At 39.8% G+C, this 18,743-nt stretch overlaps 1 protein-coding gene across 3 annotated transcripts in view; it reads right to left on the minus strand.

Annotated features, from left to right (window-relative positions):
* Positions 1 to 18,743, minus strand: part of p4htm (prolyl 4-hydroxylase, transmembrane) — a 58,362-nt gene that overhangs the window by 37,227 nt on the left and 2,392 nt on the right. For all 3 annotated transcript variants that reach the window (XR_004414666.1, XM_033037008.1, XM_033037007.1), the window contains exon 2: positions 18,037 to 18,118. Coding sequence is in view for 2 of the 3 variants with exons in the window: in XM_033037008.1 (XP_032892899.1) it covers positions 18,037 to 18,118 (82 nt within the window). In the remaining variant the exon portion in view is untranslated. The remainder of the gene's footprint in view (positions 1 to 18,036; positions 18,119 to 18,743) is intronic.

Consider the following 18,743-nt stretch of genomic DNA (forward strand, 5'->3'; position numbering starts at 1 on the left):
CACCTATCTCCTCCTTGTACTTTTACTGGACTTCAGAAGGACATTCACCAGTTCAGACAACTATCCAATTTAACATTAGTCATTAAAGGTTTCTACAACCTAAGGGAAAGAAGTTGAATTACATTCAAAACAGATGTTAATTCCAAAATGCTCTGTGGAAGGGGAAACAGTTAACATTTCAGGTCCAATCGTCTGATTTTAAATTCAAAACCAATTTGCTTTCAGAAATTCACATTATGGAACATAAAACATAGAAATGTAAAGCCTGCAATATCTGTACCGAACTACAATTCTGCCTGCAATATCTGTACAAAACTTGACACCTACTTAAACTAACCCCTTCTGACGGCACGTGATCCATCCCCTACATATTCATGTGTATATTAAAAACCTCTTAAGGGTCTGTCCCACGGGCGTCATTTACGAGACATCATTTACGTGTCATGACGCACAACGCGCGCGTGACGTGTGCATGACGTGCATTACACGTGCATGGCGTGTGGTGAGGCGTGGTGGAGTATGCAGTGACGCGCGGTAGCGCGGCGCCCCAGGATTTTGGGATTCTCAAAATCCTCACGTTCCACCTGCGTGACGCGCAAATGACGCCCGTGGGACAGGCCCTTTAAATGCCACTATCATATCTGCTTCCACCATCAGCCCCGCCAATGTGTTCCAGGTACCCACCACCCCATGCGAAAAAAATATAATTCTCTTTTACACTTTACCACTTTTACTTTATAGTGATGCCATCGTACAGTATTTGGCATGTACACCCTGGGGAAAAAGTCAACCATATCTGTGCCTCTCATACTTTTATGTAAGATCTCCCCTCAGCCTACAACGGTCCAGAGAAAACAATCTAAGTTTGTCCGACCTCTCCTTATTGTTGATATCTTTTCATCCAGGCAGCAACTTGGTAAACCTTTTCTGCACCTTCTCCAAAACCTCCAAATTTCTCCTGTATGGGGGCAACCAGAACCGTATGCAATATTCCAAATGCAGTCTAACCAAAATTCTATATTGAAACATTTTCAATATTCCTTCGGGAATTTCCTGGCAGGTCCTCTTTTGTTCTGTAGTCAGGTCAGCGGGAAAGAAATGTTCAGCTACAGTCCTCATAAAATTAAAATGACAAAAGAGTTTTTAATTTACACTGCCGTGCTTTTTAAATTAAAAAAACTTGGCGTAGTTCGGTGTGGTCAGAAAGCGGGATATGCACTTTCCGGAACAAATCTTGAGCTTCGCGGACATTGAGGATGAATGCAGCGAACAGGAAAGAACCCCTGTTCTCTACATTCATCCCCGATCCCCGCGACGATATCCAATGTAACGTCAAATTCCCCAGGGATTGAGCTCGCTTTGTAGCAAACATTAGTTTTATTGTCAAAACACATTCAATGGTAACAAAGCAATTTCAGTGAAGTCAAAATGTTGCAACAGTGATAGAATTGAACACAATTCTCCCGAGGATTCCCAACCAGGAAAGAACCATTACACAGTTCAATCGCAACGGGAATATATGGTTACTCTGTATTGAATTTCAATCTGATCAGATTTATAATAGTTATGGGAATCTAATTCGCAAAATCCACATTATTTGCAGAAAGTTAAGCATTGCGTATTTTAAAACCACATAAAAAATATTTAATAGAAACATAGAAAATAGGCGCAGGAGGAGGCCATTCGTCCGTTCGAGCCAGCACCGCCATTCATTGTGATCATGGCTGATCGTCCCCTAACAATAACCCAATAATGAAGTGTTAAAATAACTACCGGAGTCAACTTGCTTCAAGAAAATACCAAATAAGAAGATTTTGAATCCTGCAAGCTCTTTTAGCTGGGTGGTATTTTAATATTACCTACTAAAACAGCAATGTTTTTATTAATTGCAGAATTGATCACCTCTCCCCCCAAAAATATGGATCTATAGTCCCAGTGAAATCTTTAATAAATTGTAAATTGTTGATATGTTTAAACGTTTAACTTTCTCTGGCGCCGTCACATCTTGGGCCCGTCTCGAGATCAATAGTCTGCATATAACCAAAAGTACGTATTTCAAAATTCTGCAACCATGAGAAGTCCTACGTTGCCTGCAAAAGAATTCCGAGCAGAAAGTGACACGAATGGGTTTACCCAGAAAAGGTGCCACACAGTAACTAGGATTTGAACTCGTCTAAACCCGATGGTGTTACATGTGTGGTTCGCTGCACAAAATAAACAAGAAGCGCATCTAATTTGAAGTAGTCACAATCCATCCCCAGATGTGACATTTCACTTCCGGGTAATTATCGGGAAGCGTGTGGAGGCAAACAGCCACCACCGATTGCTTCCACATAATGAATAAAACCAAGTTAATAATTCGAAGCCTTGTACAATGGCAGCCCCCACCTGCTCCCATTAAGGTTACCTGCTGATCCCAGCTTGTCTCCACCACTGAAAAACACAAAACAATTGGTAAATAAAACTATGGCATTGTCCTTGTTCAACCTAATGAGCAGGGATTAGGCAGAGATCCTCTCCTATAAAATGGCCCGAGCAGTGTTGAGAACACTTGGCCACTATACCCTGACCCACAAAGCTGCTGCTGCTTCTTTGGCTTTGTCCAAGATTCAGGGAGAGCTGGGATTGGGGGGAAAGTGAACGAAATGGAAAGCAAACTGCTTGTGACCTCTCTGCTGCTTGTGACTTCTCATGGCTTGTTTGTTGCCCTTGCCACCTCCACCCGATGTGTGCCCATCCCCAAGGCCATGGCTCTATGCCATGACATTGGCTATTCGGAGATGAGGATCCCAAACATTCTGGAGCATGAAACGATGGCCGAGGTGATCCAGCAATCGTCCAGCTGGTTACCCTTGTTAGCCAGAGAGTGCCACCCTGATGCCAGGATCTTCCTCTGTTCTCTCATCGCGCCCGTGTGCCTGGACAGGTAAGAAGCATTAATGCAACTGATCAGCGCCTATTGATATGTAGGAAGGAACTGCAGATTCTGGTTTAAACTGAAGATAGACACAAAATGCTGGAGTAACTCAGCGGGATAGACAGCATCACTGGAGAGAAGGAATAAGTGACGTTTCTGGTCAAGACCCTTCTTCAGACTCGACCCGAAACATCACCCATTTCTTCTCTCCAGAGGTGCTGCCTGTCCCGCTGAGTTACTCCAGCATTTAGCACCAATTGATGGTGGCATTTCAACAGATAGCCTCGTGCAACTTTCACCTATTAACGTCTGAACACACCGAAACCAAACATCGTGAAATAATAGCTAGAAACAGGCAGAACAAAGTTGTCTTATGCAGTGTTTTAAATCCTGTCGCGTTTCATAATGGCACCTTGACCAATTTTACTACAGAATGAGAGGAAGTGTTTAAACTGGTGGCGAGTGAAACTTGCATGGTCTGACTCAAACTGAGAAACAGTTAAGAAAGGTTCAATGCTTTCATTTAAGCTTACAGAACTATCTTTTCTGCTTAAAAAACATTGAGTGAGTGGATTGTCCATGGCGGACACAGTATAATGTTGATCAATGTAGGATTATCCACTTTGACACAACAGGAAGGTTAATTATTTAAATGGCCATATATACGGGTGCATCATAATAAAACTTTGGTTAGGCTGCATTTGGAATATTGTGTGTAGTTTTGCTCAGCCTCTTACAGGAAGGATGTGAAAGGGTACAGAAGTGGTTTACCAGAATACAACCTAAATTAGAGTGCATCAGCTAATAGAGAGGTTGGATAACCTTGGATTGTTTTCTCTGGAGCATCAGAAATTGAGGGGAGACCTGATAGAACCATAGAAAATACTGGGGCATAAATAGGATAGGCCGTCAGAACCTTTTTTCCAGGGTGGAAATGTCAAGGACTAGAGGGTATAGCCTTTAGGTGAGAGGGGCAAAGGAGATACGTGGGGCAAGTTTTTTTACACAGAGGGTGGTGGGTGCGTGAAATGCGCTCCCAGGAGTGGTGGTGGAGACAGACATGACTGGCGTTTAAGAGGCTTTTACATTGGCATTTGGGAATGGATCGATGTGGATCACATGCAGGAGATAGTTATTTAACGGCATCGTGTTTGGTACAGGCATTGTGGGCTGAAGGGCCTGTTTCTGTGTTGTACTGTTCTATGTTCTATGGTCTTACAGGTTCAAAAAAACAATAACTGCCTCCTGTTCTTAACTTTCATGTATTTATGGAATAATCAAATTTAGCAACAATATTTCAGTTATAAAGTCACTGAAACAGTCACATGAGCCATTTGGCCCGTCAAATATGTGCCAACCATCTATTTACACTAATCCTACATTAATCCTATTCTCCCTACATTCTATCAACAACCCCAAATTCCACCCATCACCCACACACTAGGGAGAAATTTGCAGTGCACAATTAACCAACTAATCATTATGTCTTTGGTATGTGGGAGGAAATGGAGCATCTGGAGGAAGCCCACACAGCAAAATCGCATTGGCAGCACCCAAGGTCAGGTTTGAACCAGAACCATTTGTGCTGAGAGGTTGCATAATGGTCCACTAATTACACCATTATGCAACTGAGAATTTTCAGCTGATTTTTAAGCATTCTCCGAATAGACATTTTGGGGTTATTCCCCCCCCCCCCCCTTCCCTTTCAACAACATCCTTCATCCAATCAAATTTATGGTATGTCCTCTACACAAATCTGTCAATAACCCGGGATAGCTCTGCAGAAAATCACCAAGGGCTCATTCATAAACTTTATTTTTGTAAATGTACTTTAGTGTCTACAAAACATTTCAGAGACACTTAATCCCTTTGATCTGTGTAACAGAAATTACATTTACAAAGCTTGTACAATGAATAGCTGATTTCTAAGCTCCCCGATGTGACAATTGCATTATCCCGAATATCTGACCTACGTCTTTCTTGTGATTAATCATTGATTTGTTCTGGTAAAGTTAATACGAGCATAGCATCCGTCAAGCATAAATATCTGACATAAAGCTCTGGGTTAAAATGTTTTTTCTTTACAAGGTTTAATATTAAAATCACTAATTAGCAGCCATGTATGGAACATGTTACTAAGTAAAAGATAACATACAAAGATAACAGCTGCAAAAATGACAATTTCCTTCAGAAAAGCTATACACGGGATCTATTAGCATTTAAAGACACAAAGTACTGGAGTGACTCGGCAGTTCAGGCAGCATCTCTGAAGAACATGGATATGTGATGTCTCGAGTCAGGACCCTTCTTCAGACTGAAGAAGGTTCCCAACCAGAGACATCACCTATCCATGTTCTCCAGAGATGGTGCCTGACCCGCTAACTTGCTCCAGTACTTTGTGTCCTTTTTTGTAAACCAGCATCTGCAGTTCCTTGTTTTTACATTTTCTCTATTAGCATTCAGTTTAGTTTCACCAACCATTCCCAATTTCCAATCAAGTTCAATGAGAACATAGTCTAATGATGTCTTTAGCTAAAATTGTACATCTCATTGGACTCCCAATCCAACGCAAAACAATAGTCCAATGATGCTCACTTACATCTCCTCCACTGAAATCCTAGAATTTCCAAGCTCGGCCTCTCTCCTCCCCTCTTCCAAACAAATGCTGACCATATACAAACAAAAGACACAACATACTGGAGTAACTCAATGGGCCAGGCAGCATCCCTGGAGAGCATGGATGGGCGATGTCTTGGGTTGGGACCCTTCTTCAGACTGACCATATACACAGGTTTCCACTGCAAGTCTGCATACAATGCCTATTTGATCAGTGACCTTGTGCTCCTTCCCTCTACACCTTTCACCTTAGTCTCTGCAGGAGTCCTCTACTTTCCACTCTGCATGATAGACCAAACTTACAACCACTCTATCTGCTATGGAACATTTTTCCAAGGTCACAGTACTTCACCATTACTGGGTTTTTTTAAAGCTACATTTAAGAAAATAAACTTGCTGGTATTAGCTTTCAGTATACCAAGTGAAATACTTTGCTTTACTGTAATTGTTACAAATTTTACTTGAAATAAGATTAATAAGAATCTAGTATTAAGATTATCTCATGGCTGTCATGTGCTGTGGAATTCACCTAATATACCGTGCATATCTATTGGATTTATTAAGCAAATTAATAATGTACGAAAGGACGGAAGAAGCAATTGTGCAGTCCTAACTGCCACAAACATTGGCATTTGAAGGAAGAGAACGTGGTGAAAAGGTAATGCTGCAAATAATTCATCTTCACTTTTTTCCTTTTTGTCCCCTTAAGGCTTATATACCCTTGCCACAGTCTCTGTGTGGCCGTGAGGAACAGCTGTGCTCCCATCATGGCTTGTTATGGCTACCCATGGCCTGACATTTTGAATTGCGATCGGTTCCCCACTGACCATGGCATGTGCTTATCCTTGATCAACAACAGGACAGCATCTCACAAAAAGAGTAAGTAGTCATGATTGAACTGAATGATTTCAATTAATGGTATATTGCAGAGAAAATAAAACAGACACATATTCTAATCAGCTTCCAATTCCAACTATAGCCATTAAAATATTTGAAGTGAGTGCTTGCAGTATCATGGTTACGATGAGGAAACATAAAATATGAAAAGGTTTGTTCGGCTTGATCATTTGGAAGGCAAATACAATAAAATACAATACATGGCATCTACAATGCTCATTGCACGTAATCACTAATCAGAAGAAAGACACAAAGAGCTGGAGTAACTCAGCGGGACAGGCAGCATCTCTGGAGAGAAGGAATGGGTGATGTTTCGGGTTGAGATCCTTCTTCAGACTAGTTAGGGAAAAGGGAAATGAAAGATATAGACAATGATGTAGAAAGATAAAGAACAATTAATGAAAGATATGCAAAAAAGTCTTTATCTCTCTACAAGCCAGAGGGTTGACAAACTGCTAACATTCCATTGTTCAAATGGAGGTTAAGATAAAGCAAGTAATTATAGGTCAGTTCATGTAACCAGTATTGAACAGATTATTAGAAACCCTTTTATGAGGCAGTATAAATGTTAAATTAGAAAGATATAGGACAACCTGATAGTCAGCATGGATGTATTACGGAAAGCCCTTTATTGACTGATTTAATCCTAATTTTTTTTGGAGGAGGCCACAAGGGGAACCATGGACCCTGTGCATTTGGTGCTACCACCATGAGCTTTGGTAAGGTTTTTGTGTTGAGGTCCCACAAAACAGACTGATCTGAAAAGTAAAAGCCTATATATCCATGGAAACTGCATGCGGTGTCAGTACGCAAAGCATAGTGTTTGAATGCTTTTCCGACAGGGTCACAGAGGTCAGATATTTGGTCATTCCTTTTGTTTTATATATATGAATGAATTAGATGCAAGTGTAGGGAAAATACTTATTTAAACATTTTTTTAAATAGAACGTGGTTTGCAGTGAGCAGGAATGTTTTAGATTACTGTTCTGAGAGAGGAAAAGTAGCAATCTAGCAAAATGGTGTACCTTCCCAAATGTATTACATTACAAGCAAAGAGAATAAACAATAAATGGAGGCTACTGCGTAATCTGGCAGAACTGGGGAAACTTTGCAGTGCATATCCACATACTATTAAAAGATTATGGGTGTGGTCAATAATGGTTAAAGTACAAAGACTTGTTTTATTAGTCAAGACCTAGAATGACAAGAGGAGATAATTTATGCTAGAACTGCATTTAGCATGTGTTCTGATCATCATATTACAGGAAATATATGATTGTAAAAGAGCTGCGAGGACTAGAAAGTTTTAGCTATGAAGAGTGCTTGGAACAGCTGGGTTTTGGTCTGTAGGACAGGTAAGGCTGAGTGAAGACTTATGTGTCAAAGTTTGTTTCTTAAAAAGCAGATAGCAACAAATGTTAAAGGTAAACCATGGCAATCTTTAATTGATTCTTCAGACGGGAGTGGCAAGATCTACAATGAGCACAAACGTTGCTCAGTGCTTCTCGGGCTCCACTCACAGAACAAAGGAAAGTTAGCACAATTATATATTTTTCTTATCAGTAAAACACTCCTACCAAGTTTGAATATGGCATGACTGAAAGATTCTGCAGCCTTTCAGAATATAGGAAAGCTGGGTCAAAATCAAGCTCATCCAATAACAAGTTATTACTTATCTCTGGAGCGTCAGCTATTTTTTTCAATCTTGGCTTCTTTATGGCCTTGAAAAGAAGCACATATGGCCTTGAAAAGAAGCACCCGCAGGCAGCCATCTTAATGTCTTTATTGAAAAGACAACCTGTCCTCCATATTGTGTTCCATATAATTTGCAAAGTCATTCAGTCTTGTCACCAAGCCATTCTTTTGTTCTACTGGACCATGCTTTTGGAAAAGAAAGACTCCAATTTAGATTTGACTATTAGATTTAACTATTAGCTCCATCATATGTAATGAGGGGTGTAGTTAGATATATAGGAATAACCCATTTCCTTTTGCATACGAGTCAAAACCATTTGACATAGATTTAAAGTAACTGTTGATGGATCAGAGGGGAGAGATGGAATCTGTTTCTCACCAAGAAATAACTGGCAGTGATAAGAGCTCAGTACTCAAAGGAGTGGCTGGTCGAGAAAGTAACCCTGATTCCATTTTTAAATTATTCAAATGCAATTGTAGAGCCACAACCTTCAGGCCAACAAACCACGTGCAAGAAAGTTGCATCCGACTGGATGCCTCATTTTGGATGGCAGAGACATGAAGGGCCGAATGGCCTTCTTCTCCATGTAATTTATCTATGAATTCATCATAAAATGGTATTGTAGCAAGTTTCAAAAGAAAAACAATCCCCTCTATGCTATTCAACAATATAGGTAGATGGATTAACAGAAAAATCAAAGATCTTAAAGAAAACCAGTATCGACTGCTCTTCCTCAAACCTAGAGAAATGGCAGTAGCAATTTATTGCAGAGCTTGGTACATGTGCTTCCTGTATCTAATTATAAATCTGCATTTCCACCCATTACACAGCAGTGCCCCAAGCAAGCTGTCGAGATTGTGAATTGGAAGAAACTACCTCATCAAAAGAAATACTCAATACGTTTTGTTCGCATGATTTTGGTAAGTACAGGTCAGGGAAATGTTGAAAATTGCCTCTTATATCGAAATATTTTATTAGAAATATTTTTGCAACTTTGTGTGAGCGACACACAAAGAATGCGGTTTGCAGATTTCAAGAAAAAAAGAAATGGGAGCAAAACTAGGCTGTATGGCTCATCAAAGCAGTTCCACCATTCAATAAGACCCAAGCTGATTTTCGCCCTATATCCGCCTGCTTGCCTGTTCCCCATAACTCTTGGCTCTCCCTCAGCACATAAATCTGACTATCCTAATCTTGAAATTAGTCATTGACTGACTCCATGTGGATGTAGAGATTATGTTTCTACTAGTAGGAGAGTCTAGGATCAGAGGCCACAGCCTCAGAATGAAAGAATGTACCTTTAGAAAGGAGATAAGGAGGAATATTTTTAGTCAGAGGGTGGTGAATCTGTGGAATTCATTGCCACAGACTGCTGTGGAGGCCATCATTGGGTATTAGTAAGGGTGACATGGGGTAATGGTGAGAAGGCGGGAGAATGGGGTTGAGAGAGATAGATAGATTGGCAATGATTGAATGGAGTAGGCTTGATGGGCCGAATGGCCTAATTCTGCTCCTATAACTTATGAACTCCACAGCTATGAGGTGGAGAATGCCAACGATACACAATATGAATAAATACATTTAATCTCTATCAAACAGGAAAAAACTATTACTAAAATTAAATCGGATAAGGGTGAGTTTTTAACACTGCCTAAGGATATTAATAAGAGGTTTGCCCAATTTTATCACAATTTATAAACATCTAAAATAAATACAGATGTAAGTAAAATTACAAATTTTTTAGATAATTGCAAGCTCCCAAAATTGGATAATTTAGAACAAGAGCAATTAGGAGCACAGATTACTAGTGAAGAAATAAAACAAATAATAAACTCACTGAAAAATGGGAAGACCCCAGGACCAGACGGTTTTAGTAATGAATTTTATAAAAGATTTCAGGAGTCAATTATACCAAGATTATTCAATTTATACACGCAGGCTTATACCGAAAATAAACTACCAGAAACCCTAGCAGAAGCAACAATAACACTTATACCAAAAAAAAATAAAGATTTAGATGAACCGGGTTCTTATAGAGCTATTTCACTACTAAATACGGATCAGAAAATTTTAGCAAAGATTCTAGCTAGAAGGCTAAATAATTATATTAACAATTTAATAAATACGGATCAAACGGGATTTATACCCAAAAGACAATCATTTAATAATTTGAGAAGGCTTTTCAATATAATGTACTCTCATAATGAGGACAATGAAGATATTTCAGTTGTCACGCTGGATGCAGAGAAGGCATTTGATCAAGTAGAATGGCAGTATTTATACAAGGTACTCCAAAAATTCAATATGGGAGAGAATTTTATTAGATGGGTTAAACTACTTTACGATAGACCTACGGCAAGAATATTAACTAACAATACGCTATCTCCAAAATTTTACTTATCAAGGGGTAATAGGCAAGGGTGTGCCTTATCACCATTGCTATTTGCCCTTATGATAGAACCGTTGGCCGAAAGGATTAGAAATCACCTGAATATTCACGGATATAACACTAAGGATTCAAAGAATAAAATTTCACTATATGCTGATGATATTCTTTTATATATTACTAATACACAAACGAGTATACCCACCTTATTAACACTGATTGAGGAATTCGGCTCTTTTTCAGGATATAGAATAAATTGGAATAAAAGCGAAATTATGTCTTTAAAACCACAGGATTCGAGACACTTACTAAAATTCCCCTTCAAAATTGCAACAGAAAAATTCAAGTATCTGGGTATTCAAATTACGAGAAGACACAAATCATTATTTGGTGCCAATTTTATACCATTATTAAATAAACTGAATGATATGATTAAATTTTGGAAAACACTTCCGCTCTCATTGATAGGTAGAATTAACGCTATAAAAATGACTTTCTTATCACAATTAATATATTTGTTTCAAGCGATCCCAATATATATTCCAAAATATTTTTTCAAAAAACTAGATTCCACTATCACTAATTTTATATGGGATTACAGAACACATAGAATTCAACAAAAGCATTTGTGCAAATCTAAAAAAGTTGGGGGTTTATCATTACCTAACTTTATGTATTACTACTGGGCAGTGCATATTAAGAACATAATGTACTGGCTGGATAGTTCCACTCAGCAGTTGTAGTGGATAAGAATGGAGAAAGAGGAGTGCTATCCGCACGATATAGGAACGATCCTGCTCTCACCGATAAAATTGAATAGTATAATATATAAGAAGAACCCAATTATTCACAATATAATAAGAATTTGGAAACAAATAAAAGTATCCTTGAAATTAAATAATTTATCAGTACTAACCCCACTATTGAACAACCTCGCATTCAAACCTTCTCTCATCGACAACACATATCAACAATGGGATAGACTGGGGATTAGGAAAGTAGGGGATATGTATGAATTGGGTAAGCTGTTATCATTTCAACAATTAAAATTTAAATTTAAATTGAAGGATAATCAATATTTTAAATATATACAGGTATGTGACTTTATGAAGAAATATACACATAGATTTCAAACTATATTTTTAGATCCTTTAGAAGAAGCAATGAATATTAAGGCTGATTCACAAAAATTAATATCATACTTTTATAATAATATATTATATAGATAATCACCCTCAACAGAAGCACTAAGGGAAGATTGGGAACATGAGCTAATGATAAAGATCTCGAAGGATAGATGGGAAAAGTATTTGATGAATACACATAACTGTTCTTTTAATACAATACATAATTTAATTCAATTCAAATTATTACATAGACTATATTATTCAAAAACGAGGTTGAATAAATTTTATCCAAACGTCTCTCCCAGATGCGATAAATGTTTGTTTCAAAACGCTAATATAACACATTCATTTGTAGGATGTACAAAGTTGAATAAATTTTGGAGTGATATATTTACAAAGCTCTTCAAGTCAAGAATAGAACCCAAAATGGAATGGATTATATTTGGAATAATAGAAGATACCAATTTAAATAAAGACCAAAATGTTTTTTTTAATTATGGGTTAATAATTGGAAAGAAATTGATACTTAAATTTTGGAAAAATACAACCATACCAACTGTTAAAATGTGGATTAGGAATATGATGGACATAGCACGCCTTGAAGAAATGAGACTCCGACTAATAGATAAATATGACCAATTCTTAAGGAGTTGGTCTCCTTTCATCGACTTTTTGGAATCATGTGATGCAGCGGTACCATAAGGATTGTTGATTTCAGTTCATGACGTGGATAGATCTACATCTCCGAATATAGATTTGAAAATTTCTCTTTTAAGGGGCCTTCTCTTCTATTTCTACTTTCCACCTTTTCTTTTTTATTTTATTTTTTTATTTTTATTTTTTATATCCACACTTCACATTTTTCTACTCTCTACCATCTATTTTTCCACTCTTTCCCCTTTCTATTGTTTTCTTTTTCTTGTCTTGCTTACTTCCTTCTCATAACATAAAACTAGAGGTTGTACATAGAATGGATTACGGTATGACATAGTTGGCACCTAAAATTAGGTGCCACTGTATTGTTTTGTATTGTATTAACTTCTAATAAAATAAAGAAAAAAACAAAAAAAACAAAAAAAAACAAAAATGGGGAATCCCTGATTCTGAACCTGCTTCTTAGTTCCAGATTCCTCAAAGAGGAGAAACATCCTCTCAGCATCCGTTATGTCAAGCCTTTTCTGAATCTTATGTGTTTCAATAAGCTCATCGCTAATCTTCTAAACTGCAATCAGTTCAAGCATTCTTTCTTTTGGCTGAATCAGCTGAACTGGTAATGAAATTGAGACGACATGTTTGGCAGAGCAAATTAGATTGCTAGATACAGAATGTTTTCAGCACTATCTTATTTTTAAGAGGCAAATGCATTTCAGTAGAGTTAGAATTAAAGGCAATCAGTAAATAAGTCAATAACTGTTCTACCAGATAGATACCCAAGTACCCTGCTGGACATTTCTTACTAATTTAAGGATAGGAGTACATCTGTTGAATTAATTCCTCATTTTATTCATTTACACCATGGACGCCATGTGACTTAATCTTCTAGACAAGCCAACCAAGAGGCACCTTGTCAAATGCCTTAGTAAAGTCCTTGTAGAGAATGGCCACTGACCTACTCTCATCAATCATCTTCATCACTTTTTCAAGGAACTCAATTGAATTTGTGCGCTAGGACCTCTCCCTACAAAGGGATGAGTATTTTAGAGAGAAGTGGGTGCTTGGACAGTGCTACCAAGAGTATTAGTATAGGCAGATACGATCATGGCATTTAAGAGGCTTTTCGATGAGGTATGGATCAAGTGCAGGCAGTGGAGATTAGTTTGTTGGCATTATGTACAGCATGGACATTGTGGGCCGAAAGGCCTGTTCCTGTGCTATAATGTTCTGTGTTCTATGTAGCAAAGCCATGTTGACTATCTCTAAGTCCATGCTTTTGCAAGTAAACCCTTGTGACTGATTGCACTGGAAACTTATCTACAATATTATTTCATCTTCCACAGCCGTGAAAATCAGAATCTCAAAGAGAAACATGAGTTTCTCCCGGATCTTGGATTTTGAGCTTGATAGCAAGTTTGAGGTCTTCAAACATGGGCCCCTCCTCATGACAGAGATTCATCCCAAACTTCAGCGCTGGCTTGATTTGGATGCCACATGCGTCCAGAACATGACACAAGGAAGGCAAGCAGGGACATTTGTGATTGTGGGTAGAATCCAGAATGGCAAAATTATGGTGAATAAGGTGTACTTATGGCAAAGGCGTGACAAAAATCTCATGCTTGCTGTCAGAAAATGGAAATATTATAGGTGCCGTTCACAATATTAAAATGGATATTTATATATTTGTAAATATTTGTATTTTTAGGCAAGTGTAAAAATCCTATTAAAAAAACTTTATTTTTTTCAGTATCAATATCTATTCTTTACAGCAAATTCAAATCAAAAATGTATAAGTGAGCCAAACTCCTATCATAGAAACATAGAAATTAGGTGCATGAGTAGGCCATTCGGCCATTCGGCCCTTCGAGCCTGCACCGCCATTCAATATGATCATGGCTGATCATCCAACTCAGTATCCCGTACCTGCCTTCTCTCCATACCCTCTGATCCCCTTAGCCACAAGGGCCACATCTAACTCCCTCTTAAATATAGCCAATGAACTGGCCTCACCTACCCTCTGTGGCAGAGAGTTCCAGAGATTCACCACTCTCTGTGTGAAAAATGTTTTTCTCATCTCGGTTTTAAAGGATTTCCCCCTTATCCTTAAGCTGTGACCCCTTGTCCTGGACTTCCCCAACATCGGGAACAATCTTCCTGCATCTAGCCTGTCCAACCCCTTAAGAATTTTGTACGTTTCTATAAGATCCCCTCTCAATCTCCTAAATTCTAGAGAGTATAAACCAAGTCTATCCAGTCTTTCTTCATAAGACAGTCCTGACATCCCAGGAATCAGTCTGGTGAACCTTCTCTGTACTCCCTCTATGGCAATAATGTCCTTCCTCAGATTTGGAGACCAAAGCTGTACGCAATACTCCAGGTGTGGTCTCACCAAGACCCTGTACAACTGCAGTAGAACCTCCCTGCTCCTATACTCAAATCCTTTTGCTATGAAAGCTAACATACCATTCGCTTTCTTCACTGCCTGCTGCACCTGCATGCCTACTTTCAATGACTGCTGTACCATGACACCCAGGTCTCGCTGCATCTCCCCTTTTCCTAATCGGCCACCATTTAGATAATAGTCTGCTTTCCTGTTTTTGCCACCAAAATGGATAACCTCACATTTATCCACATTATACTGCATCTGCCAAACATTTGCCCACTCACCCAGCCTATCCAAGTCACCTTGCAGTCTCCTAACATCCTCCTCACAGCTAACACTGCCTCCCCAGCTTAGTGTCATCCGCAAACTTGGAGATATTGCCTTCAATTCCCTCATCCAGATCATTAATATATATTGTAAATAGCTGGGGTCCCAGCTCTGAGCCTTGCGGTACCCCACTAGTCACTGCCCGCCATTGTGAAAAGGACCCGTTTACTCCTACTCTTTGCTTCCTGTTTGCCAGCCAGTTCTCTATCCACATCAATACTGAACCCCCAATGCCGTGTGCTTTAAGTTTGTATACTAATCTCTTATGTGGGACCTTGTCGAAAGCCTTCTGGAAGTCTAGATACACCACATCCACTGGTTCTCCCCTATCCACGCTACTAGTTACATCCTCGAAAAATTCTATAAGATTCGTCAGACATGATTTACCTTTCGTAAATCCATGCTGACTTTGTCCTCATTAACAGTGGCATATTTCTACATGGGCACTAAGTAGTATTTCCTCTACTGTGCAATTCATATCCAAAACTTGCATTTTTGCAGCACCTAGGTTGAGGCAAGCAGATGTAGAAAAGACGTTGATCAAACTAACATATCATTTGGTTAAATTGCTTATATTCAAAGACCGTAACTATTTTATCTTCACAAATTTCACCGTGTTTTAACATTGTTGCTATTCATATTATCCTATAGATTAAAAGACACAAAATGCTGGAGTAACTCAGCGGGTCAGGCAGCATCCCTGGAGAGCATGGATAGGTGATGTTTTGGGTCAGGACCCTTCTTCAAACTGGGTCCTACCCATGTTCTCCAAGGACGCTGCCTGACCTGCTGAGTTACTCCAGAACTCTGTGTCTCTTTTTGCAAATCAGCATCTACCGTTCCTTATTTCTACATCCTAAAGATTAATTTTCAAGCCATTCTTCATAACCCTAGCCCCTTATTCCTGGTTAAACTTAAGATAATCTTCACTGTGCCCTTTCCTTGGCATCAATAATAAGATGCCCAAAACCAACAAGTATGGTGGAGAATGTTCTGCGAAGATTATGGTGGTATTGGTTACATATTGCTCTATGTTTATATATCTGTTGTGCTGCTGCAAGTAAGAATGTCACCGTTCCGTTTTGGTGCATATGACAATAAAACATTCCTGACTCACTTGACTCTTGGTGCCCTGAAATACAATGAAAAACGTTTGTGTCCTTTCCAGGTCAATCATCCATGCATGATTACAATCTAACCATGCACAATACAGTGTTACAGCTGCAGAGAAAGTGCAGATAAAAGCGCCAGTACTGTAACGGGTTACGTGGCGAACTCGCTGTTGTATACGTAATCCTGAATTTACTGCAAAAGAAATATGATTATTCCACACCAACCTCAGCGCAAGTGACCACAGATTAAAACGTGTTATATAGAAGCAGCTATGTGTTGTACTCTACTCCATTTCCTATGGAAGCAGAATTTGGATAAATACAATTGCACTGATAGTAATACTGCTTTACATGTTTGATGCGTGCACACATGGGAGAATTTCTAGGCTGTGCTGAGTTTTTAAAAGAATTAGCCAATTTAATACCACTCTTGTTTTTCAGTATGGGAGAGAAAACAAAGTTTAAAAACGAAAAGCAAAAGTGCTGTGCAGTAAGATTTGCAACTGATAAATGTCATACCTGAAGCACAAAAGCTTCAGTTGAAATTGATACATTTCAATACTTTCCCCATTCCTGCAACAACTTTCTCTGTTTCCCCCCATTTCGAAGACAGATTGAAATTCACAGACCAGCAGAGAATACAGACAGGAGCATTGAAAAGGTGCTGGCAGACGATATAAAGGATATTGCTATTTTGAGCCTGCAGGAACAGACACCAAAATTCTGGATTTTCAAGGCAACAACTCTGTAGCAATGTGTAGGAAAGAACTGCAGATGCTGGTTTAAATCGAAGGAGACACAAAATGCTGGAGTAACTCAGCGGGACAGGCGGCATCTCTGGAGAGAAGGAATGGGTGACATTTCAGGTCGAGACCCTTCTGGGCTTAGTTTTTGGGTGCCCGGACGTGGCGCCGACAGACAAGAAGCCGAGGCAAAGAAGTCGAAGCCAAAGAACCAAATGGAAACGAGGCCGAAACGCCAATAAACCAAAAGAGTCCGAAGACGAAACGCCTACTAACCGAAAGGATGGGACACCTAAATGCAAACTAACCGAAAGGGCGGGACGCCTAAAAGCCAACAAACCGAAAAGCTGCGTCGCCTAAAAGCAAACTTACCGAATGGCCGCTCTGTCGAAATGCCACCTACCCGAAAGGCGTCGTCGCCTACAAGCCAATAGACCGACTGCCGCTCAACTGAAAAGTCCAATAACGGACATGACGTTGCCGGGGGGCGGGACTTGTCAGTGATTGGGGTTCATTTTCCCACACAAGCCATAGGTGACTGGGCAATCTGTACCCAAGCACCAAGTTGAAAGCGGCCGAAGGTGTACAGCCCCCACTCTCCCACGGCCACCCTCCGCGGGCTGTGGGTCGGGTGGAGCGGAGGTGTGAGACAATGTTCATGCCTTCACAGTGATGTGATGGACGCGGGGGGTCTGGACCAATCGCTGACAAGTCCCGCCCTTTCGGTTAGTTTGCGTTTAGGTGTCCCATCCTTTCGGTTAGTAGGCGTTTCGTCTTTGGACTCTTTCGGTTTTATTGGCGTTTCGGCCTCGTTTCCATTCGGTTCTATGGCTTCGACTTCTTTGCTTCGGCCTCGCGTCCGTCGGCGCCACATCCGCACACATAGTTCTTGATACATCTGAGGATAGACACGAAAGGCAGCATCTCTGGAGAATAGGAAGAGATGACGTTTTGGGTTGGAACTCTTCTTCAGACACCGAGTCTGAAGAAGGGTTCCTACCTAACCCGCTGAGTTACTCCAGCATTTTGTGTCAATCTTCGGTATAAACCAGCATCTGCAGTTCCTTCCTACATAATTTGACACAACTGTAAGAGATCAGATTGACTTCACATACACTAAGAAAAGGATTCAGATTCTATTTATCTGAAATGATCCAAAACATTGTGCAAATCCTTACCAAAGAGAAGTGGTTTTAAGCTCAGCGTTTTCATGTAGTGTACTTTGTTTGGGACAAGATCTACTTTTTGCACATGGCCAACCTGAAGGAAAGAAAAACAACCTTACTTAACAGAAAATATAAAATGTGACAAATCTAAAAAATACTGAACCAAATGAAATCTCAGTTAACAATCTATCTATACATAACTAAAACTCTGATCTTGTGCTTTTCCAGTTTGCGGGGATTTTCTATTTGCGCAAAAACGGTATGTGATAGCGCTACGATTTTTATTGCCATGTTACTCGCCGTTCTTCTGTGCTGCGAGTGCAACAAGTTTCGTTCAGATCGGTGATATATTGTAAAAGTTATCGAGGTTTAAAAATCTTAGAAACCGTGCATGCGCAGATTCCTTCAGTCAGCGCCGCGCAGATTGGTCTCTGCCCCTTCCTGCCCCACCGGTGGCAACCTCTCCCATCTCACTCACAAATTCCTCTCTCCCCTCCTCACAGTAACTGTCCATCGTGTCCCCCACCACCGGCGGCGGCCGCGGGAGAGGGTGGGGATTCAGTGGAGGCCGTGGTCCGGTCTCTCTCTCCCTCATCACTCACCCCTCTCCCCACCCTCCCTCTGCGGCAATAGCGTGGAAGCAGGCTTTGGGTGTCCTCCGTGAAGTAAAGACGCCAAGTGGGGGCGCTGTTTGAAATTTTTTGATAATAATGTGACTA

This window comes from Amblyraja radiata, chromosome 18 (assembly GCF_010909765.2).
Source record: "Amblyraja radiata isolate CabotCenter1 chromosome 18, sAmbRad1.1.pri, whole genome shotgun sequence".
NCBI classification, from domain to species: domain Eukaryota; kingdom Metazoa; phylum Chordata; class Chondrichthyes; order Rajiformes; family Rajidae; genus Amblyraja; species Amblyraja radiata.